The sequence below is a fragment of the Pristiophorus japonicus genome, chromosome 24 (genome assembly GCF_044704955.1).
Source record: "Pristiophorus japonicus isolate sPriJap1 chromosome 24, sPriJap1.hap1, whole genome shotgun sequence".
Lineage (NCBI taxonomy): Eukaryota > Metazoa > Chordata > Chondrichthyes > Pristiophoridae > Pristiophorus > Pristiophorus japonicus.
Window position 1 is genome coordinate 612,892 of NC_092000.1, and position 25,414 is coordinate 638,305.

Here is a 25,414-nt window from a genome sequence, read left to right on the forward strand (position 1 = left end):
AACAGCACGAGCAAAACTCCCCGCGAGGATATTGGTCCCAGCGCTATTGAGGTATAACCCCTCCGGTTTGTACAGTTCCCATCTTCCCCAGAAGCGGTCCCAATGCCTCAAGAATTTAAAGCCCTCCCTCCGAAACCAACTTTCCAGCCACGTGTTCATCCTCGCTATCCTTCTATTCTTATACTCATTAGCAAGTGGCACCGGTAGAAACCTAGAGATTACTACCTTTGAGGTCTTACTCTTTAATTTTCTTCCTAGCTCCCTAAATTCTTCCTGTAGGATCTCATCCCTCATTTTACCGATGTCGTTGGTCCCGAGATGGACCACGACCTCTAGCTGTTTACCCTCTGTGCCCCCAGGATGCCCTGTGTCCGCTCTGTGACATCCTTGATCCTGGCACCAGGAAGGCACAAAACCATTTGTGAGTCATGTCTACGGCCGCAGAAAGGCCTGTCCGTTCCCCTAACTACAGAATCCCCTATCACTAGGGCCCTTGTGTTCTTTGTCCCTCCCCCTGTGCAGCTGAGCCGCCCGTGGGGCCCTGGAATTGGCTCTGGCTGCATTCCCCAGAGGCACCATCGTCCTCACCAATACTCAGAAGTGAATATCGGTTTGAAAGTGAGATGGACTCACGGGGGGGACTCCTGCACTACCTGCCGAGCACACTTACTGTGTCTGGTGGTCACCCACTCCCCCTCTACCTGCACGCCTTTAAGCTGCAGGGTGACCACCTCCTGAAACGTGCTGTCCACGTAGCTCTCAGCCTCGTGGATGCATCTTATTGACTCCACCCATTGCTCCAGCTCCAAAACGCGGAGCTCGAGCAGTTGAATCTGGAGACACTTGCTGCACACAGGGTTGTCTGGGCTGCGCGAAACATCCAGGACTTCCCACATGCCGCATGATGTGCACTCCACGGGACTGAGCTGCACTGCCATCCCTCTAGTTAGCCTTATCTAGTTTAAACTCTCCTTTAAAAGAAATAGAGAAAAGAGAGCTACTCACCAACTCACCTCACCGACCTCTGTGGCCTCCCGAACTCCCGACTCACCGACCTCAGGGCCTCCCGAACTCCCGACTTGCCGACCTCAGGGCCTCCCGAACTCCCGACTTGCCGACCTCAGGGCCTCCCGAACTCCCGACTCACCGACCTCTGTGGCCTCCCGAACTCCCGACTTGCCGACCTCAGGGCCTCCCGAACTCCCGACTTGCCGACCTCAGGGCCTCCCGAACTCCCGACTCACTGACCTCTGTGGCCTCCCGAACTCCCGACTTGCCGACCTCAGGGCCTCCCGAACTCCCGACTTGCCGACCTCAGGGCCTCCCGAACTCCCGACTCACCGACCTCAGGGCCTCCCGAGTAGCAGGAGAGCTTGCCACAACTCCACAGTCCATGTATCGGTCCCGGGCCTTTGCTCAGGGCCACAGACAGTGAAGCAAATGGCCCACAATTCAGCTACTTGAAATGGGCGAACTGCCTGGGAAGGGCCGACAGGCCCAAATAATGGGAATGAGACCTGGCGGTGCTTCAGGCATGTGCTGACAGTGCTCCGCTGCTTTTGTGCCTGAAAATGACCTTAACCTATTCCTACTTTCCAGATCCTTTCTCAATAAGCAAATAAACAATTATATAAACAGAAAATGCTGGAAATACTCAGCAGATCAGGCAAAATCTGTGGAGAGAGAAACGAGTTAACATTTCAGATCATTGACTTTTCGTCAGAACTGGAAAATGTTATAAGTTTTAAGCAAGTACAGAGGCGGGGAAAGGCGGGAGGAGATAAAAAGGAAAGGTCTGTGATAGGGTGGAAGGCAGAAGAGATTCTACAGTTTCAAGACTTGGTAAATAATGTGTTGGAGACACAGTGCAATGAGTCTTGGTTGCAGGACAGGTATTTGGGCCCAAAGGGTGGAGAATCCAGAGGAGCAATGACCATATTAGCATTGGTAGTGAGAGAAGGGAACCTGTACAATGGGAGAGGGTTCACAATCAGATTAAATCTTATTCCTCTGTCCCGTCCTGTAGGATGAGGGATATCCAGATGTGGATTGACATGGGATTTATAGAGTTAAGAGGAGGCAGAGCTTCAGGAATGGAGAAGATGTGGATTGGTTAACCTGCGGTAGGATTTAACCCTTTTCTGACTCCAAGCACCATGCACCTGAATTACTGATTATAATGGCATTCACATCTGTCCCAGGTTGTTTCGAGGTTCAGAAGTCATCAGTAGTTCTTCAGGAAAACTCTCCAATCCGAAATCCAACCTGGACAATATCAGCGTCTCATCCTCTGGATCGGCAAACTCTGAAACAGAAGAGTGGACGTCGGTCGGAGCAGACAGGAAGGTACCAACTCCAAGTGTTTAGGTGGGGGTTTTATTCATTCCAGGATGTGGGTGTCGCTGGCAAGGCCGGCATTTATTGCCCATCCCTAATTGCCCCTTGAGAAGGTGGTGGTGAGCTGCCTTCTTGAACCGCTGCAGTCCGTGTGGTGAAGGTGCTCCCACAGTGCTGTTAGGGAGGGGGTTCCAGGATTGCAACCCAGCGACGATGAAGGAACGGCCGATATATTTCTAAGTCAGGATGGTGTGTGACTTGGAGGGGAACGTGGAGGTGGTGGTGTTCCCATGCGCCTGCTGCCCTTGTCCTTCTAGGCGATAGAGGTCGCGGGTTTGGGAGGTACAGTCGAAGAAGCCTTGGTGAGTTGCTGCAGTGCATCTTGTAGATGGTACACACTGCAGCCAGGGGGCGCCGGTGGTGGAGGGAGTGAATGTTGAAGGTGGTGAATAGGCTGCTTTGTTGGGGCTGCACTCCTCCAGGCAAGTGGAGAGTATTCCATCACACTCTTGACTTGCGACTTGTAGATAGTGGAAAGGGTTTGGGGAGTCAGGAGGTGAGACACTCGTCGCAGAATACCCAGCCTCTGACCTGCTCTTGTTGCCACAGTATTTATGTGGCTGGTCCAGTTAAGTTTCTGGTCAATGGTGACCCCCAGGATGTTGATGGTGGGGGATTCGGCGATGGTAATGCCGTTGAATGTCGAGGGACGCTGGTTAGACTCTCGCTTGTTGGAGATAGCCATTGCCTGGCACTTGTGTGGAGTGAATGTTACTTGTCACTTATCAACTTAAGCCTGAATGTCATCCAGGTCTTGCTGCATGCGGGCATGGACTGTTCCTTTATCTGAGGAGTTGTGAATTGCACTGAACACTGTGCAATCATCAGCGAACATCCCCACTTCTGACCTTGCGATGGAGGGAAGGTCATTGATGAAGCAGCTGAAGATGGTTGGGCCTAGGGCACTGTCCTGTGGAACTCCTGCAGCGATGTCCTGGGCTGGGATGATTGGCCTCCAACCACCACAACTATTCTCCTTTGTGTTAGGTATGACAGTAACCAGTGGAGAGTTTTCCCCCGATTCCCATTTTACTCGGATTCCTTGATGCCACACTCAGTCAAATGCTGCCTTGATGTCAAGGGCAGTCACTCTCACCTCACCTCTGGACCTTTGTCTATGTTTGGACCAAGGCAGAACCCAAACTGAGCATCGGTGAGTAGGTTATTGGTGACTAAGTGCTGCTTGATAGCACTGTTGACGACACCTTCCATCACTTTGCTGATGATTGAGAGTAGACTGGCTGTAATTGGCTGGATTGGATTTGTCCTTTTTTTTGTGGACAGGACATACCTGGGCAGTTTTCCACATTGTCGGGTAGATGCCAGTGTTGTAGCTGTCCTGGAACGGCTTGGCTAGAGGCGCAGCTAGTTCTGGAACATAAGTCTTCAGTACAACAGCCGGGATGTTGTCGAGGCCCATAGCTTTTGTTGTATCCAGTGCGCTCAACTGTTTCTTGATATCATGTGAAGTGAATCGAAATGGCTGAAGACTGGCTTCTGTGATGGTGGAGGAGGCCGATATAGATCATTCACTTGGCATTTCTGGCTGAAGATGGTTGCAAATGCTTCAGCCTTGTCTTTTGCACTCACGTGCTGGGCTCCGCCATTATTGAGGATGGGGATATTCGTCGAGCCTCCTCCTCCCGTTAGTTGTTTAATGGTCCACCACCATTCACGACTGGATATGGTAGGACTGCAGAGCTTTGATCTGGTCCATTGATTGTGGGATAGGTTAGCTCTGCCTATAGCATGCTGCTTCCGCTGTTTAGCATGTATGTAGTCCTGTATTGCAGCTTCCCCCGGTTGGCTCCTCATTTTTAGGTACGCCTGGTGCTGCTCCTGGCATGCTCTTCTGCAGTCCTCATTGAACCAGGGTTGGTCCTCTGGGTTGATGGTAATGGTAGAGTGAGGGCTATGCCGGGTCATGAGGTTACATATTATGGTGGAATACAATTCTGCTGCTGGCCCACAGTGCCTCATGGATGCCCAGTTTTGAGCTGCTCGATCTGTTGGGAATCTATCCCATTTAGCACGGTGGTAGTGCCACTCAACACGATACTGGGTGCCCTCAGGGTGAAGATGGGACTTTGTCTCCAACTGGACTGTGCAGTGGTCACTGCTACCCATGCTGTCATGGACAGATGCATCTGTGACAGGTAGATTGCTGAGGATGAGGTCGAGTAGACTTTGTGTTGGTTCTCTCATCACCTGACGCAGACACAGTCTGGCAGCTATGTCCTTCAGGACTCGACCAGCTCAGTCAGTAGTGGTGCTACCGAGCCACTCTTGGTGATGGACATTGAAGTCCCCACCCAGAGTACATTCTGTGCCCTTGCTACCCTCCGTGCTTCTTCCAAGTGGTGTTCACCATGGAGGAGTACTGATTCATCGGCTGAGGGAGGGCAGTAGGTGGTAATCAGCAGGAGGTTTCCTTGCCCATGCTTCACCTGAAGCCATGAGACTTTATGGGGTCCGGAGTCAATGTTGAGGACTCCCAGGGCCACTCCCTCCCGACTGTATACCAATGTGTCACCACCTCGGGTGGGTCTGTCCTGCCGGTGGGACAGGACATACCCAGGGATGGTGATAGAGGAGTCTGGCATTTGATTCTGTGAGTCTGACTATGTCAGGCTCTTGCTTGACCAGTCAGTGGGACAACTCTCCCAATTTTGGCACAAGACCCAGATGTTGGTGAGGAGGATTTTGCCGGGTCGACTGGGTTGGGTGTGTCGTGTCCGAAGCCAGTGCCTAAATCGATGAGAGGTGGCCCGTCTGGTTTTATTCTTATTATTGTTTCTTGTAGCGTTTTTTTTATAACTGAGTGTCTCGCTGGGCCATTTCAGAGGCCAGTTAAGAGTCAATCACATTGCTGTGGGGCTGGAGTCACATATAGACAAGACCGGGTAAGGGCGGCAGATTTCCTTCCCTAAAGGACCGTAGTGAACCAGATGGGTTTTTTTCGGCAATCCGATAGTTCCATGGTTCCATTACTGATACTAGCTTTTTATTCCAGATGTATTTAATTAACTAATTAACTCAATTTAAATTCCCCAGCTGCTGTGGTACGATTTGAATTCACGTCTCTGGATCATTAGTCCAGCCCTCTGTATTACTAGTCCAGTAACATAACCACTGTGCCACCGTTCCCAATGTGCACACTGTCCACGACCAATTATCTGAAAGCAGTAGCATGTCAGAAGCTGAAAGACTGGCCACTCTCCCACACATAAATGTTAATAATGATTCTCTACAAGACACCCAGTCTATCAATGCGTCAGAGATCTGTTTGCAACACACAAGTCCTGTGATGTTTTTCTAAAATGTTCAGAGCCAGATGTACTGTTGCTTTTGCTAAATTACTAAGTTGCAGCACAAACACAAGCTGATAATATTCTGCAGTGCAGAGTATGATGTCAAGCTTGGGATTTGAAAACTGGGCGACTCCAATTAATGTAAGAACAGTGTCTGGGGCTGATCAAAGACCACTCTGAAGGCGACCCTCCTTCCTGTGCCACTCACCCAACCCACCACTACCCCCTGGGCACTGCCAGTGGATCAAGATCCCGATTTTAATTCTGGGTGCGCATGTAGTGAGGTGAGCACAAAACTCATCCAGTGCTCCAGAAACCAGGTCTAATTAGAATCACAAGGGTGGGTTTCCCACCCAATTCATTAATCCACTGGGGGATAGAACATGTTCAGGGAATTATAGACCAGTCAGCTTAACATCGGTGGGAGGAAAAATAATGGAATCACTGCTAAAGGAGAAAATAGAAGAACATCTAGAAACCAGAATATAATAACGAATAGTCGGCATGGATTTCAAAAGGGAAAGTCTTACTTCACCAAATTCATCGAATTTTTTGAAGCATTAACAGAGAGAGCAGAGAAGGGTAATGCAGCAGATGTCATTGATCTAGATTTTCAAAAGGCCTTCAATAGAATACCTCATAATAGACTGATGAACAAGGTCAGAGAATGCAGAGACAGGGGACAAGTAGCAGAATGGATCGCTACCTAGCCTCAGATAGAAAGCAGAGAGTAGGGGTAAAGGGTAACTATTCACAGTGGCGTTCCACAAGGATCAGAGCTGGGACCACTGTTGTTCACAATTTCTATTAACGTTTTAGACTTTGGAATCAAAACACAATTTCTAAATTTGCAGATGACACCAAATTGCGGGGGGATAATCAATACAAGATATTACAGGAGGATATGAATAAACTTGCAGAATGGGCATATAATTGGCAAATTAATTTCAACACAGATAAATGAGGTATTACATTTTGGTAGGAAGAATAGGGAGGTCACTTATTACTTGGAGGGTGTGAGTCTGGGTGGGGTAGAGGAACAAATACAAATACACAAATCACTGAAAGAGCAACACAGGTTAACAGGGCCATAAAAAGCAAACCCAGCACTAGGGTTTATTTCTAGAGGGATAGAATTAAAAAGTAGGGAAGTTATGCTAAACCTGTATAGAATCTTGGTTAGACCACACTTAGAGCACTGCGTACAGTTCTGGTCGCCATATTATAGAAAGGATATAGAGGCACTGGAGAGGGTGCAGAGAAGATTTACAAGAATGATTCAGAAATGCGAGGGTTTACATATCAGGAAAGGATGAATAGGCTGGGTCTCTTTTCTCTTGAATAAAGAAGGCTGAGGGTGACCGAATAGAGGTTTTAAAATGATGAAAGATTTTGATCGAGTGGATACAGAGAGAATGTTTCCACTTGTGGGGAAGAGCATAACTAGAGGCCATCGATATAAGATAGTCACCCAGAAATCCAATGGGGAATTCAGGAGAAACTTCTTTACCCAGAGAGTGGTGAGAATGTGGAACTCGCTGCCACAGGGAGGGGTTGAGGTGAATAGTATCGATGTATTTAAGGGGAGGCTGGATAAACACATGGGGGAGAAGGGAATAGAGGGTTATGTCGATAGATTTAGATGAGGAAAGACGGGAGGAGGCTGGAGTGGGGCATAAATGGACTAGTTGGGCCAAAGGGCCTGTTTCTGTGCCACATATCCTATGTAATCCTATGTAAACTGCCCACGTCCAGAGTATCTGGCTGATCGCAGCCAGAGCAACTCCAGCAATGGCTTCTCCTCAACCACACACCGTTATCTTTAGGATCTCACATGGAACTAGATTTGGCCAGGTAATCAGTGGTGTTCCCCAGAAATCAGTACTAGGACCAGTGCTTTTCTTCATATATATTAATGACTTGGATGCAAAGGACACAATTTCAAAATTTTCAGCTGACACAAAACTTGGAAGTGTAGTGAACAGTGAGGAGGATAGTGAAAGACGTCAGAAGATAGAGACAGGCTGGTGGAATAGGCAGACACTTGGCAGACGAAATTTAACGCAGAAAAGTTTGAAGTGATTGTACATCCCTGTCTGCCGTAAAAATGAAAAAGGGAAGGTGGCTCAACCGTGGCTATCAAGGGAAACCAGGGATAGTATTAAAGCCAAGGAAGTGGCATACAAATTGGCCAGAAATAGCAGCGAACCCAGGGACTGGGAGAAATTTAGAACTCAGCAGAGGAGGACAAAGGGTTTGATTAGGGCAGGGAAAATAGAGTACGAGAGGGGTACCGCAAGGTTCTGTGCTGGGGCCCCAGCTGTTTACATTGTACATTAATGATTTAGACGAGGGGATTAAATGTAGTATCTCCAAATTTGCGGATGACACTAAGTTGGGTGGAAGTGTGAGCTGTGAGGAGAATGCTATGAGGCTGCAGAGTGACTTGGATAGATTAGGTGAGTGGGCAAATGCATGGCAGATGAAGTATAATGTGGATAAATGTGAGGTTATCCACTTTGGTGGTAAAAACAGAGAGACAGACTATTATCTGAATGGTGACAGATTAGGAAAAGAGGAGGTGCAACGAGACCTGGGTGTCATGATACATCAGTCATTGAAGGTTGGCATGCAGGTACAGCAGGCGGTTAAGAAGGCAAATGGCATGTTGGCCTTCATAGCGAGGGGATTTGAGTACAGGGGCAGGGAGGTGTTACTACAGTTGTACAGGGCCTTGGTGAGGCCACACCTGGAGTATTGTGTACAGTTTTGGTCTCCTAACTTGAGGAAGGACATTTTTGCTATTAAGGGAGTGCAGCGAAGATTCACCAGACTGATTCCCGGGATGGTGGGACTGACATATCAAGAAAGACTGGATCAACTGGGCTTGTATTCACTGGAGTTCAGAAGAGTGAGAGGGGACCTCATAGAAACGTTTAAAATTCTGACGAGTTAGATGCAGGAAGAATGTTCCCAATGTTGGGGAAGTCCAGAACCAGGGGTTACAGTCTAAGGATAAGGGGTAAGCCATTTAGGACCGAGATGAGGAGAAACTTCTTCACTCAGAGAGTGGTGAACCTGTGGAATTCTCTACCACAGAAAGTTGTTGAGGCCAATTCACTAAATATATTCAAAAAGGAGTTAGATGAAGTCCCTACTACTCGGGGGATCAAGGGGTATGGTGAGAAAGCAGGAATGGGGTACTGAAGTTGCATGTTCAGCCATGAACTCATTGAATGGCGGTGCAGGCTCGAAGGGCCGAATGGCCTGCTCCTGCACCTATTTTCTATGTTTCTATGATACATTTGGTAGGAAGAACAATATAAACTAAAGGGTACAATTCAAAAGGGGGTGCATGAACAGAGAGACCTCGGGGTATATGGGCACAAAACATTGAAGGTGGCAGGGCAGGTTGAGAAAGCGGTTAAAAAGGTTTACAGGATCCTGGGCTTCATAAATAGAGGCACAGATTACAAAAGCAAGGAAGTTATGATAAACCTTTATAAATCACTGGTTCGGCCTCAACTGGAGTATTGTGTCTAATTCTGGGCACCAGACTATCGGAATGATGGGAAGACCTTGAAGCGGGTGCAGAAAAGATTTACGAGAATGGTTCCAGGGACGAGGGACTTCAGTTATGTGCATAACCTGGATAAGGTTGTTCTCTGTAGAGCAGAGAAGGTACAGAGGAGATTTGATCGAGGTGTTCAAAATCTAGACAGAGTAGATAGGGAGAAACTGTTTCCATTGGCAGCAAGGTCGAGAACCAGAGGACACAGATTTAAGATGATTGGCAGAAGAACCAGAGGCTACATGAGGAAAATCGTTTTCACGCAGCGAGTGGTTAAGACCTGGAATGCACCGAAAGGGTGGTGGAGGCAGATTTAATTGTGGCTTTCCAAAAGGGAATTGGATAAGTATCTGAAGGAAAAAAAATTGCAGAGCTACGGGGAAAGGTTAGGGAGTGGGACGAGCTGAGGTGCTCTTGCAGAGAGCTGGCCGGGATTTGAGTATAAGAGTAAAGCTGATTCACTGCGATTATATCGGGCCCTGGTGAGACCGCACCTGGAGTATTGTGTGTAGTTTTGGTCTCCTTACCTAAGGAAGGATATACTTGCTATACAGGGAGTGCAACAAAGGTTCACCAGACTGATTCCTGCGATGGGGGGGATTGTCCTATGAGGAGAGATTGAGTAGACTAGGCCTATATTCTCTAGAATGAGAGGTGATTTCATTGAAACATAGAAACATAGAAAATAGGTGCAGGAGTAGGCCATTTGGCCCTTCGAGCCTGCACCACCATTCAATAAGATCATGGTTGATCATTCCCTCAGTACCCCTTTCCTGCTTTCTCTCCATACTCCTTGATCCCTTTAGCCGTAAGGGCCATATCTAACTCCCTCTTGAATATATCCAATGAACTGGCATCAACAACTCTCTGCGGTAGAGAATTCCACAGATTAACCACTCTCTGAGTGAAGAAGTTTCTTCTCATCTTGGTCCTAAATGGCTTACCCCTTATCCTTAGACTGTGACCCCTGGTTCTGGACTTCCCCAACATTGGGAACATTCTTCCTGCATCTAACCTGTCCAGTCCCGTCAGAATTTTATATGTTTCTATGAGATCCCCTCTCATCCTTCTAAACTCCAGTGAATACAGGCCCAGCCGATCCAATCTCTCCTCATATGTCAGTCCTGCCATCCCGGGAATCAGTCTGGTGAACTTTCGCTGCACTCCCTCAAATAGCAAGAAAGTCCTTCCTCAGATTAGGAGATCAAAACTGAACACAATATTCCAGGTGAGGCCTCACCAAGGCCTTGTACAACTGCAGTAAGGCCTCCCTGCTCCAATACTCAAATCACCTAACTATGAAGGCCAACATGCCATTTGCCTTCTTCACTGCCTGCTGTACCTGCATGTCAACCTTCAATGACTGATGTACCATGACACCCAGGTCTCGTTGCACCTCCCCTTTTCCTAATCTGTCACCATTCAGATAATATTCTGCCTTCCTGTTTTTACCACCAAAGTGGATAACCTCACATTTATCCACATTATACTGCATCTGCCAGGCATTTGCCCACTCACCTAACCTGTCCAAGTCACCCTGCATACAACATTCTTACAGGGCTTGACAGGGTAGATGCAGGGAGGATGTTCCCCCGGGCTGGGGAGTCGAGAGCCAGGGGTCACAGTCTCAAAATAAGGGGTCGGGCATTTAGGACTGAGATGAGGAGAAATTTCTTCACTCACAGGGTTGTGAATCTTTGGAATTCTGTGGATGCTCAGTTGTTAAGTATATTCAAGGTAGTGATCAATAGATGTTTCTATATTAAGGGAATCAAGGGATAAGATCTTATTGAATGGCGGAGCAGACTTGAGGGGCCGAATGGCCTACTCCTGCTCCGATTTCTTATGATCTTGTACCCTATCAGTTCCCCTTAACCTTCTAAATTCCAGGAAATACAACCCTACTTTGTGTAATCACCCCTCATAATTTAACCCTGCTGAATCTGCTGCTGAAACCCTCTTCTATGCTTTTGTCATCTCTAGACTCGGTTATTCCAATGCACTCTTGGCTGGCTTCCTATCCTCTACCCTATGTAGCCTTCAGCTGATCTCAAACTTTCCTGCCCGTATCCTTTCCTACACTAAAGCCCCGCTCACCCATCATCCCTGTGCTCAGGTTTACAGAGGGTAAAGGAAGGGAGCCGGCCTACATTGGCTTCCAGTACCCCAACACTTCACATTTAGAATCAAAGAATGATGCAGCACAGGAAGAGACAATTTGGCCTTTGCTGGCTCTTTGGTAGTGCTATCCAATTAATCCCACTCCCCTGCTCTTTCCCCCTTATTTAAAATCTCCACGGGCTTACTCCTCCCTACCTCTGTAGCCTCCTCCAGCTCTATAACCCCCATCCCAAAGGCTCCATTCCTCTGATTCTGGCCACCTTTAGCACCTTCAGATTCATAGACCTCATGCTCTGGAATTCCCTCCCTAAACGCCTCTGCCTCTCCATCTCCCCTTTAAGCACCTCCTTAAAACCCATCTCTTTACCAAGCTTTTGCTCACCCCTCCTAATATTTTCTTCTTTTGTTCAGTAACCATTTTTGGCTAACTCTTCTGTGAAACACCTTGGGAAGTTTTTCTACGTTAACGGTGCTATATGACTGCACGTGGTTGTTGTTGCTTATGTTGTTGATAGATTTACTGTAATTTTGTAATGTTCTGTCGACACATTTCTGAAGTCCCCAGATCATAGGACCAGGAGGAGGCTATTCAGCTCCTTGGGTCTGCTTCGCCATCAATTAGATCATGGCTGATAATTTTTTTTCATCTTTCCATTTCAGCTCTTGGTTCTTTCCTTCCCTTCCTCTTCAAGTTCTCCTGATGTGACTTGTTTCCGAGGCCTGTCCCCCTCACTTTGCCACAGGGATTCATCGCCACGGCTCTCCACCAATCGCAAGCAGCACTGGCCCTCGACGCCAATATCTTCTTCAACCTCAGTGACATCACCTCCTGCCTACAACCTTCAGGTCGCAGACTCCTACATCATCCGAGTCAGCGTGTGCTTCAGCAATGGCAACTTGTACAAGAGTGTCCTGGTGAGCCAGTGTGTGTGGTATTCCCATACTATGCAATGCACACACATATCCAGCAACAGATTCTCACACACTAACACATGCAATAATAGAGTCACACACATTACAATACTTGGATGCACACACATTTAACACTTTTCACCTCATCATCATCATCGGCAGTCCCTCGAACCGAGGATGACTTGCTTCCACGTCAAAAAGTTCACAGGTGTTTCAATAAAGGATCTAATATTCCAGGTCCGAACTACGGCCCCAAGTTTCCACATGATTTTCTCCTGATTTTTAGGAGCAACTGGTGTAGAACGAAGTATCTTAGAAATCGGAATTCTCGTCATTTAGTTTGCTCCAGTTCTAGTCAGTTAGAACAGTTTCACTTTGGAACAGAATTTATTTTTCAAAAGGGGGCGTGTCCGGCCACTTACGCCTGATTTCAAAGTTTCGTGAGTGAAAACTTACTCCAAACTAACTTAGAATGGAGTAAGTGAAGATCTTTGTACGCTCGAAAAAACCTTGTCTACACTTTAGAAAATCAGGCGTAGGTTACAAATCAGGCGTAAGGAATGGTGGGGGGGGGGTTTAAAGGGAAGTTTACAAACATTAAACACTTCAGTTTTACAAATAAAGAGCCATCATCAATAATAAATGATAAAAACATCAATAAATCAACCAATAAATCAATCAAAAAAAATCAATAAATAAAACATTTTCTACTTACTGACTGCAGCACCGGGAGCCCTGCAACAGCGTGCTGGGATGCACCCCCCAGTGTGTCTCTGTCAGTGTCTCTATTTCTCTGTCTGTCTGTGTGTGTCTCTCATTCTCTGTCTGTCAGTGTCTGTGTTTCTGACAGTGAGGGGAGGGGGAGGAGGGGCGTAGAGGGAGAGAGGGGGGGAGCAGAGGGAGGGATGGGGGAGAAGGGGGAGGGATGGGGAGAAGGGGGAGGGATGGGGGAGGGGAGGGGGAGAAGGGGATAAAGGGGAGAAAGGAGATTGGGGGGGGAAGGAGATTGGGGGAGGGGAAGGAGATTGGGGGGAGGGGAAGGAGATTGGGGGAGGGGAAGGAGATTGGGGGGAGGGGAAGGAGATTGGGGGGAGGGGAAGGAGATTGGGGGAGGGGAAGGAGATTGGGGGGAGGGGAAGGAGATTGGGGGGGGAAGGAGATTGGGGGGGGGAGGAGATTGGGGGGAGGGGAAGGAGATTGGGGGGGAGGGGAAGGAGATTGGGGGGAGGGGAAGGAGATTGGGGGGAGGGAAAGGAGATTGGGGGGAGGGGAAGGAGATTGGGGGGGAAGGGAAGGAGATTGGGGGGGGGGGAAGGAGATTGGGGGGAGGGGAAGGAGATTTGGGGGGAGAGAAAGGAGATTGGGGGGAGGGAAAGGAGATTGGGGGGGAAGGAGATTGGGGGGGGGAAGGAGATTGGGGGGGAAGGGAAGGAGATTGGGGGGGGAAGGGAAGGAGATTGGGGGGGGGAAGGAGATTGGGGGGGAAGGAGATTGGGGGGAGGGGAAGGAGATTGGTGGGAGAGGAAGGAGATTGGGGGGAGGGGAAGGAGATTGGGGGGGGGGAAGGAGAAGGGAGAGGGAGACTGAACGGGCTGGGCCCGAGACTTCGGGCACCAGATTTACAGGTAGGTGGCGTTAGGTCGGGTCGGGGAGGTGGTGGGAGGGAGGTCGGTTCGGTTCGGGTCGGGGGGAGGTCGGGAGAGGGAGGTCAGGTCGGGGGGAGGGAGGTCAGGTCGGATCCAGTCCGGTGGGGGGGGAGCGGGAGTCGGATCGGTGTCGGTATCGGGTCCGGTCCGGAGGCTGGGGTGGGGGATAGCGGGAGTCGGGTCGGTGTCAGGTCCGATCCGGAGGCGGGAAGCGGGAGTCGAGTCGGGTCGGGAGGAAGCAGGAGCTGGGCGTGGGAGGCAGCCTTATTCACACAGCCCCAGTGAGGCCATTGGGCCAGGGCTAGGGGCTGCATGCTTCGGGCCCCTCCACAGTTTTGGGCGCCTGGAGCTACTGCACTTGCGTGTCCCACTGTAGCGCGCATGTGCAGAGGTCCCGGCACTGTTTTCAGCGCAGGGACCTGGCTCCGCCCCCCCCCACAGCTCGTGCTGCGCTGCGCCGAGGGCCAGAGGACCTTCAGGGAGGTGGAGAATCTGGAGGGTTTTTTTAGGCGCACTTTGTGGCGCGAAAAACGGGCGTCCAGGTCGGGACTGCGCCGGTCTAGGCACGGCTCGAAACTTGGGCCCTACATGTTGAAGGGTGGAAGATGCCTGTGTATGGATTTACACTAACACACTCTCACATATTTACATATTAACAGACAGTAACAAACTCTCTCATATACTAACATAGAATAGTACAGTACAGAAGGAGGCCATTCAGCCCATCGCATCTCCGCTGCTCTTTCGAAGAGCAATCCCGTCAGTCCCACTCCCCCGCTCGTTCCCCATATCCCAGCAATGTTTTATCCATCAAGTATTTATCCAATTTCCTTTTGAAGGCTGCTATTGAATCTGTATCCATCACCCTATCAGGCAGCGTATTCCAAATTCTAACCACTCATTGTGTAGAAACGTTTTTCCTCATGTCGCCTCTGGTTCTTTTGTCAGTCACCTTAAATCTGTGCCCTTGTTATCAACCCTTGTGGAATCTCTATTTATGGAATCTAAATCTGTCATGATTTCAAACACCTCGATCAAACCTCCTCTCAACCTTCTCTGCTCCAAGGAGAACAACCCCAGCTTCTCCAGTCTACCCACGTAACTGAAGTCCCTCATCACTGGTACCATTATCGTAAATCTCTTCTGTACTCTCTTCAATGCCTTCCCATCATCCCTAAAGAGGTGCCCAGAATTGGACACAATACACCGGCTGGGGTCGAACCAGTGTTTTATAAGGGTTTAGCATAACCTCCTGACTTTTGCACTCTATGCCTCTATTTATAAAGACCAGGAGCCCATATCCTCTATTAACTGCCTTCTTAAACTGTCCTGCCACCTTCAAATCTTTGTGCACAAGCACTTCCAGGTCTCTCTGTTCTTGCACCTCCTTTAAAATTGTACCATTTAGTGTGCACAATCTCTCCTCGTTCTTCCTACCAAAATACTTCATTGGCTGTAAAGCATTTTGAAACGTCTGGTGGTCGTGAAAGGTGCTATATAAAGTCTTTTTTTTTCAAAATGCATCACCTTACACTTCTCTACATTGAATTTCATCTGTCATGTGTCCACCCTTTTCACCAGCCTGTCTATATCTTCAAGTCTATTACTATCTTCCTCACTGTTAACTACACTTCCAAGTTTCGTATCATCTGCAAATTTTGAAACTGTGCCCTGTACCCAAGTCCAAGACATTAATGTATATCAACAACAGTGGTCCTTGTACTGAACCTTTGGGAATGCCATTGTATACTTCCCTCAAGTCTGAAAAACTGCCATTCACCACAACTCTCCGTTTTCAAAAAGGAGTTAGATGAAGTCCTTACTACTAGGGGGATCAAGGGGTATGGCGAGAAAGCAGGAATGGGGTACTGAAGTTGCATGTTCAGCCATGAACTCATTGAATGGCGGTGCAGGCTAGAAGGGCCGAATGGCCTACTCCTGCACCTATTTTCTATGTTTCTATGTTTCTATCCCTTAGCCAATTCTGTATCCATGCTGCCACTGCCCCTTATATCCCATGGGCTTCATAGAAACATAGAAAATAGATGCAGGAGTAGGCCATTTGGCCCTTCGAGCCTGCACCACCATTCAATAAGATCATGGCTGATCATTCCCTCAGTACCCCTTTCCTGCTTTCTCTCCATACCCCTTGATCTCTTTAGCCGTAAGGGCCATACCTAACTCCCTCTTGAATATATCTAACGAACTGGCCTCAACAACTCTCTGCGGCAGGGAATTCCACAGGTTAACCACTCTGAGTGAAAAAGTTTCTCCTCATCTCGGTCCTAAATGGCTTACCCCTTATCCTTAGACTATGTCCCCTGGTTCTGGACTTCCCCAACATCGGGAACATTCTTCCTGCATCTAACCTGTCCAGTCCCGTCAGAATGTTATATGTTTCTATGAGACCACCTTTCATTCTTCTACTCCAGTGTATAAAGGCCCAGTCGATCCAGTCTCCTCTCATACATCAGTCCCGCCATCCTGGGAATCAGTCTGGTGAACCTTCGCTGCACTCCCTCAATAGCAAGAACGTCCTTCCTCAGATTAGAAGACCAAAACTGAACACAATATTCCAGGTGAGGCCTCACCAAGGCCCTGTACAGCTGCATTAAGTCCTCCCTGCTCCTATACTCAAATCCCCTAGCTATGAAGGCCAACATACTATTTGCCTTCTTCACCGCCTGCAGTACCTGCATGCCAACTTTCAATGACTGATGAACCATGACACCCAGGTCTCGATGCACCTCCCCTTTTCCTAATCTGCTGCCATTCAGATAATATTCTGCCTTCATGTTTTTGCCCCCAAAGTGGATAATCTCACATTTATCCACATTATACTGCATCTGCCATGCATTTTCCCACTCACCTAATCTGTCCAAGTCACTCTGCAGCCTCTTAGCATCCTCCTCACAGCTCACACTGCCACCCAGCTTAGTGTCGTCTGCAAACTTGGAGATATTACACTCAATTCCTTCATCCAAATCATTGATGTATATTGTAAATAACTGGGGTCCCAGCACTGAGCCCTGCGGCACTCCACTAGTCACAGTCAGCCATTCTGAGAAGGACCCGTTTATCCCGACTCTCTGCTTTCTGTCTGCCAACCAGTTCTCTATCCACGCCAATACATTACCCCCAGTACCATGTGCTTTGATTTTGCACTCTAATCTCTTGAGTGGGACCTTGTCAAAAGCCTTTTGAAAGTCCAAATACACCACATCCACTGGTTCTCCCTTGTCCACTCTGCTAGTTACATCCTCAAAAAATTCTAGAAGATTTGTCAAGCATGATTTCCCTTTCATAAATCCATGCTGACTTGGACCGATCCTGTCACTGCTTTCCAAATGCGCTGCTATTTCATCTTTAATAATTGATTCCAACATTTTCCCCACTACTGATGTCAGGCTAACCGATCTATAATTACCTGTTTTCTCTCTCCCTCCTTTTTTAAAAAGTGGGGTTAGATTAGCTACCCTCCAGTCCATAGGAATTGATCCAGAGTCGATACTGTTGGAAAATGATCACCAATGCATCCACTATTTCTAGGGCCACTTCCTTAAGTACTCTGGGATGCAGACTATCAGGTCCTGGGGATTTATCGGCCTTCAATCCCATCAATTTCCCGAACAATTTCCTGACTAATAAGGATTTCCTTCAGTTCCTCCTTCTCGCTAGACCCTCGGTCCCCTAGTATTTCCGGAAGGTTATATGTGCCTTCCTTCGTGAAGACAGAACCAAAGTATTTGTTCAATTGGTCAGCCATTTCTTTGTTCCCCTATAAATTCACCTGATTCTGACTGCAAGGGACCTACGTTTGTCTTCACTAATCTTTTTCTCTTCACATATCTATAGAAGCTTTTGCAGTCAGTTTTTATGTTCCCAGCAAGCTTCCTCTCATACTCTTATTTTCCCCCTCCTAATTAAACCCTTTGTCCTCCTCTGCTGAATTCTAAATTTCTCCCAGTCCTCAGGTTTGCTGCTTTTTCTGGCCAATTTATATGCCTCTCCCTTGGATTTAACACTATCCCTCATTTCCCTTGTTAGCCACGGTTGAGCCACCTTTCCTGTTTTGTTTTTACTCCAGGCAGGGATGTACAATTGTTGAAGTTCACCCATGTGATCTTTAAATGTTTGCCATTGCCTATCCACCGTCAACCCTTTAAGTATCATTCGCCAGTCTATTCTAGCCAATTCACGTCTCATACCGTCGAAGTTACCTTTCTTTAAGTTCGGGACCCGAGTCTTTGAATTAACTGTGTCACTCTCCATCTTAATAAAGAATTCTACCATATTATGGTCACTCTTCCCCAAGGGGTCTCGCACAACAAGATTGCTAATTAGTCCTTTCTCATTACACACCACCCAGTCTAGGATGGCCAGCCCTCTAGTTGGTTCATCGACATATTAGTCTAGAAAACCATCCTAATATACTCCAGGAAATCCTCCTCCACCGTATTGCTACCAGTTTGGTTAGACCAATCTATATGTAGATTAAAGTCTCCCATGATAACTGCTGTACCTTTATTGCACGCATCCTTAATTTCTTGTTTGATGCTGTCCCCAACCTCACTACTACTGTTTGATGGTCTGTACACAACTCACACTAGCGTTTTCTGTCCTTTGCTCCACCCATACTGATTCCACATCATCCAGCTAATGTCCTTTCTTACTATTGCATTAATTTCCTCTTTAACCAGCAACGCCACCCCACCTCCTTTTCCTTTCTGTCTATCCTTCCTGAATGTTATATACCCCTGGATGTTGAGTTCCCAGCCTTGGCCATCCTGGAGCCATGTCTCCGTAATCCCAATTATATCATATTCGTTAATAGCTGCCTGCGCAGTTATTTCGTCCAGCTTTTACAAATACTCCTCGCATTGAGGCACAGAGCCTGCAGGTTTGTCTTTTTAACACACTTTGTCCCTTTAGAATTTTGCTGTAATGTGGCCCTTTTTGACTTTGCCTTGGGTTTCTATGCCCTCCACTTTTACTTTTCTTCTTTCTATCTTTTGCTTCTGCCCCCATTTTATTTCCCTCAGTCTCTGCATAAGTTCCCATCCCCCTGCCATATTAGTTTAACCCCTCCCCAACAGCACTAGCAAACACTCCCCCTTGGACATTGGTTTCAGTCCTGCCCAGATGCAGACCGTCCGGTTTGTACTGGTCCCACCTCCCCCAAAACCGGTTCCAATGTCCCAGGAATTTAAATCCCTCCCTCCTCCACCACTTCTCAAGACCCGTATTCCTCTGAGCTATCCTGCCATTCCTACTCTGACTAGCACGTGGCACTGGTAGCAATCCTGAGATTACTACCTTTGAGGTCCTACTTTTTAATTTAACTCCTAGCTCCTTAAACTCAGCTTGTAGGACCTCATCCCGTTTTTTTACCTATATCGTTGGTACCTATATGCACCACGACAGCTGGCTGTTCACACTCCCCCTCCAGAATGCGCTGCAGCCGCTCCGAGACATCCTTGACCCTTGCACCAGGGAGGCAACATACCATCCTGGAGTCTCGTTTGCGGCCGCAAAAACGCCTATCTGTTCCCCTTACAATAGAATCCCCTATCACTATAGCTCTCCCACTCTTTTTCCTGCCCTCCTGTGCAGCAGAGCCACCCCTGGTGCCATGAACTTGGCTGTTGCTGCCTTCCCCTGATGAATCATCTCCCCCAACAGTACCCAAGGGAGATGCCCGCAGGGGACCCCTGCACTACCTTCCTTCCTTCAATTTTATTAACAAGTCTGGTACTTTATCAAACGTCTTTTCAAAGTTCATACACATCATCAACTGCACTGCCCTCATCCACATGGTCACATGCATACACAAACAGGTTAACATCTCAATCTGGGTTTAATGTGTTAAGAAGTTAATTGCAGAGGGATTTGGCGTTATGGATAAATCGATGTTGGCATTTGCAAGTACTGTGTGCTGGAAATGGGAGTGGGGGAGGGGGCTTTGAGTTATTCTGGGTTGATGAGTATATCCTTTTCTTATCTTGTGAGATGTTGAAACAGACTTTGATCAGGTATTGAGCAGTAGAACGAAGTGTTAACTGTACAAGTGTCAGCAGCACATGGTTACAAACACCTGACTACTATGGGAAAGGTCACAGTGCTCAGTTATCAAATCATGGGTCAGTATAATGAGGAGATGGTAGAGAGGGCGCTTCACCACACAAAACCATAGAATGTTGCGGCCCAGAACAGGATATTTGTCCCACCATACCACCATGAAATTATACGATTCAGAATCAGTCCATTCGGCCCATCATGGCATGTCCCAGCTCAATTTATGGAGAGTCTCAAAGGAGGAGAGGGAGGTGGAGACAGAGTTTCGGGAGTTTTAAATCATCCTCGATGATTTCAACCTCCATCTCAGCTCACCGTGCCCGGTCTTCGAGTTTGTTTCCCTCCCTCCGTATAAACTCCTACCCATATTCATGGACACAAAATAACAACTTGCATTTATATAGTGCCTTTAACATAGTAAAACATCCCACATTACAACAGTGACTACACTCCAAAAGTACTTCATTGGCTGTAAAACGCTTTGAGACGTCCGGTGGTCATGAAAGGCGCTATATAAACGCAAGTCTTTTTTTTTCTGTCAAGGCAATCACAGGAGTATTATCATACAATATTGGAGACCAAGACATACAAGGGGATAATAGGGCAGGTGACCAAAAGCTTGGTCAAAAAGATAGGTTTTAAGGAGCGTCTTAAAGGAGGAGAGAGTGCTGGAGAGGCTTAGGACCTGGGCAGCTGAAGGCATAGTTGCCAATGTTGGAGTGATTAAAATTGGGGATGCACAAGAGGCCAGAATTGGAGTAGCGCAGATATCTCAGAAGGTTGTAGGGCTGGAGGAGGTTACAGAGATAGGGAGGGGTGAGACCATGGAGGGATTTAAAACAATTATGAGAATTTAAAAATTGAGGCATTGGTTCACTGGAAGCCAATGTAGGTCAGTGAGCACAAAAGTGATAGGTGAATGGGTCTTGGTGCGAGTTAGGTCACAGGCAGCAGAGTTTTGAATGAGCTCAAGTTTATGGAGGGTGGAAGATGGTAGCTCAGCTAGGAGTGAGTTGGAATCGTTAAGTCTAGTGGTCACAATGTCATGGATGAGGGTTGCAGCAGCAGATGAGCTGAGGCAGGGGCAGGGGAAGGGTTGGGCGTTGTTATGGAGGTGGAAATAGGCGGTTTTAGTGATGGTGCAGATATGTGGCCGGAAGATCATCTTGGGGTCAAAAACGCCACCAAGGTTGCAGAAAGTGTGGTTCAGCCTCAGACAGTTGCCAGGGAGAGGGATGGTGTCGGTGGCTAGGGAATGGAATTTGTGGCATGACCAAAGACAATGGCTTTGGTCTTCCCAATATTTAGTTGGAGAAAATTTCTGACATCCAGTACTGGATGACAGACAAGCAATCTGACAATTTCGAGACCGTGGAGAGGTTGAGAGAAGTGGTGGTGAGGTCGAGCTGGGTGTCAGCGAACCTGTGGAAACTGACTCTGTGTTTTCGGATGATGTCGCCGAGGGGCAGCATATAGATGAGTAATAGGAGGACAACCCTTCCACCTCACCATCTCATGTGGTCTCTCTATTCCTATCATCTAAATCACAGGCAAGATCATCTCTGATCACTTCCTTGTATTCCTCACCACCCACATCCTCCTTTGCCCTCCCAAGCCCGCTTCCTTCTGTGTCCAGCCCTGGAAAAAGCTCTTCCCCCAAGTAATTTACAACAGAACTTTCAAACTCCCAATTGCCTAGCCTTTCACCCTCCGTTCGCCCTGATACTGGCCAGTAATGATTCTGTCTGTGTCTGATACTGGCCAGTAATGATTCTGTCTGTGTCTGATACTGGCCAGTAATGATTCGCTTATGTCTTTAATACTCTTATGAATGACTCCACGAGGTCTAGTATTGTACTTGAGCTGTTGTGACCTTAGTCCCATTTATTGTAACTCCAGAGTGAGGTACAAGCATGGTGGGCAGCCTTTTATACTGGGCCCTGCATACCTATGCAGGTGACCCTCAGCTCTCCCACCACAGTGCCCTCTGGTGGCACACCTTATGTGACTATACAGTTCGTATACATGGTCTACATACATGACATCACTTCCCCCTCCCCCCCCCAAAGTCTTTAATGCAAATTAACCTGGGCTTTGCTCTTCCTGGTTGACCATTGGAGGGTTGCTTCTAGCTTGGGTGGGTTGGTGGTGAGATTTGTTGCCAGTGGTGGTCCCAGTGGTTTCTGGTTGTGAGTCCATGACTACTCCATTCTCCCCCCCCCCACAGAGATCATGCTAATGGCCCGTTACATGCAAGTTGCATTCAAGTTCATCACATGGGTTTTACATTTACATCTTGGTACATTTGTTAGGTGGATTACAGTTGCGTTTCTTTTTGTGTGGTACATTTACATGATCAGTACAGGTATCTCAGTACAGGTACACAAGGACAGTCTAGTTCCAGCATGGCTGGATGAGATGCGGGTCGTCTGGTGGCGGTGCAGAGCCCCATGCTAGTGGGTCTGTGGGTGAGGTGAGCTCATTTTGCTTCAATTGCCGAAGCTCAGGGCTTTTGCCATTACTCCTAGTGTCGGGCAGGCCCAAAGACAGCTGATGGGTCTGTGACCTCCCTGTCCTTTTCGTTTGCACAGTGTCGCTGCTGCTCCCTGGGAAGCGGTCTGAGCGAGTGAGCGTTTCGTCCAAACAACGGTGGGGCTGCCTCATCTTGTCTAGTAGTTCGCAGGGGACTGCTGACTCACTTTCCTTGAGGGCATCGTTGTGAGCACTCTCTAGTTTGGGATCCTGGCTGGTCCAGGTCCCATTCGGAGGAGCTATTGTGGGTGACCCGTCGCTCTTGGGCATTGCTGTGGTGGTGAGTGGGTTTGTGGGCTGCGCCTTTTCCACCCGGGTGGTGGGCGACGGTAGCCGACTGCGAGCATAGGCGCAGTTTCCTGTTTCTGGCCCGTGGCGGTTCATGCCGTCGGGTGCCGGCAATGTTAGACCGATCTGAGGAAGGGTATCGCTACCAGTGCCTCTGCTCTCCGGGGATCGTTTACTCTGCGGCTTGTCTACTTCTGTCAGCTGTGGGGACACTTCATGATACATCGTTCTGGTCCTGGGGACACAGGCTACAGCATCGGGTAGCCCGCTGGACCTGTATACGACCGTTAGGTGTTCGCCTGTTACATTGGCTGATTGCAATTTGCACCCGACATCGCTCAACAACATTTTGCTCGTTACAGCTGGACTTTTACATTGGTTACCAATTTCAAGCAGTTCATTCAAAAATGGCGGGTTGCTGGCTTCCTTTAAAATGGCCTTACTACTTTTACCCCAATCGTCTTCCTTGCGTGGAACCACGTGTCGTTGCTCCACTAGCGCTGTACCTCGTGGTTTGGACACCATCTTTTCCCTGCCCATGATGTCGACTGCCGTGATCTTCTTTCCCAGGGATTCTGCCACTGAAGCTGGGAAGGTGCCCTCGGATCCAATCTTCCTCCCCAGGAGTCCTGCCACTGAAACCGGGAAGGTACGTTCAGGTCGTCCCGGTCGGATCATCGTCACGCAGTCGTGATGAGCGGTCTGTGCCTCGGGGGCTGCGCGGATCTGCTCTCTGATGCCTGGTCCAACCGAAGGTGGGGGCTTGCTCTGCCTCTGAGCACGGGGGACGTCGACCGCTGGAGGGATGAAGTCTTCCCACTTCCAATGAATCTTCCCATCCGTCTTCTTCCAAGTAGTGTTGGTCCATCACCTGAAACAATCCACAATGGTAAATTGTGCACCGCACCATCATGGGATACATTTACATCCGCACTACCTTGGTGTAGGTGTGAAGCTTTGCCTGAACCGGGACCAGCTTGGGTCATTCAGCTTGATCATTCCATAGCCTCTCAAAGGCTTCCTGGCTCATTACTGACTGACTCGCCCTCGTGTCCACTTTCATGAAGACTGGAACACCATTTATCTTGACTTCCATTATCACTGGAGGACAATCTGTGGTGCAGGTATATACTCCTTACACTTCGTCCTGGGACTGAGCTGCCTCTCCAGCCATCTCCTCGTAATCCGCGCTGGATTCATAGCCGTCTGCTGACTCCTCTTCCACGTGGTGAGTCACAGCTCTTTTGCACATTCGCTGGAGGTAGCCCTTTCTGCTGCAGCCTTTGCACACATAGTCTCTTAACCGACACTGATGAGCCCTGTGATTACCTCCGCAACGCCAGCATGGTGCTACTCGACTTACGTTTGCACCCGTAGGCGGACTCTGAGGCCTGTACGCTCTGCCCTGGGCAGATTCACTTTCAGCAGTTCTGCCTGTGAAAGGCGCCATTCTATTTACAGTACTTGCCCGGTTTGAGTCCTGAGAGTGAGTCATCATCTGCTTGGAGCTGCAGCTTGAGGTCATGAACGCCTGGCTGATGCTGATGGCCTTCTGCAGAATGACGGTGGTTTCGGCAGACAGTAGCCTGTGAAGGTGGTCCTCATGACCGATGCCAATTACGAGGACGTCCCGCAACGCATCGGCGAGGGATGCGCCGAATTCACACGGTCCTGCCAGCCTCCTGAGGTCGGCAGCATACTTCGCGATTTCCTGCTGCTCGGGGCAGCGGTGTGTATAAAATCGATGCCTGGCCGTGAGGATGCTCTCCTTCGGTTTGAGTTGGTCCCGAATTAGCATTTTCAGCTCCTCGTATGACTTGGTCGTCGTTTTCTCTGGTGCAAGCAAGTCTCTGACGAGGCTGTAGACCACTGGCCCACAACTGGTCAACAGGATAGCTCTGCGCTCATCTACCAGTGTGGCCGCATCATCACCGACCAGGCCGTTTGCTACGGAATATTGGTCAAGCCGTTCCGTAATGGCTTCCCAATCTTCACCCGCTGAGAACTTTTCTAATGCACCAATGTTAGTCATTTTTGCGTGAAAGTTCATAATCTCGTCGCCAGTTGTTATGTCTTTAATACGCTTATGAATGACTCCACGAGATCCAGTATTGTACTTGAGCTGTTGTGACCTTAGTCCCATTTATTGTAACTCCAGAGTGAGGCACAGGCATGGTGGGCAGCCTTTTATACTGGGTCCTGCACACCTGTACAGGTGACCCTCAGGTCTCCCACCACAGTGCCCTCTGGTGGCACACCTTATGTGACTGTACAGTTAGTATACATGGTCTACATACATGACAGATTCAGTCTGTGTCTGTGTCTGATACTGGCCAGTAATGATTCAGTTTGTGTCTGACACTGGCCAGTAATGATTCAAAACTGATTTGCAAATAATCTTGGACATTATACTCTTCTTTGACAGTTGACCAATCAAGACAAGACCCCAGTCGTTATCCAGCGAGCTTTAGCCAAACATCATTTAGAATCTGAGCGGCCTGAGCAATTCCAGCTTTCACAGATCATTGCTGAAGGCCAAGGTAATGGTTCAGAGATACTTA

General features: G+C 48.4%; 1 protein-coding gene across 3 annotated transcripts in view; it reads left to right on the forward strand.

Moving 5' to 3' along the window:
- LOC139237862 (ral guanine nucleotide dissociation stimulator-like 1) overlaps nt 1–25,414 on the forward strand; it is a 95,939-nt gene that overhangs the window by 67,987 nt on the left and 2,538 nt on the right. For 2 of the 3 annotated variants that reach the window (XM_070867093.1, XM_070867094.1), the window contains 3 exons: nt 2,202–2,346; nt 12,061–12,315; nt 25,279–25,393. In XM_070867093.1, the coding sequence (XP_070723194.1) occupies nt 2,202–2,346; nt 12,061–12,315; nt 25,279–25,393 (515 nt within the window). The remainder of the gene's footprint in view (nt 1–2,201; nt 2,347–12,060; nt 12,316–25,278; nt 25,394–25,414) is intronic. The other variant, XM_070867095.1, reaches the window with a different exon arrangement.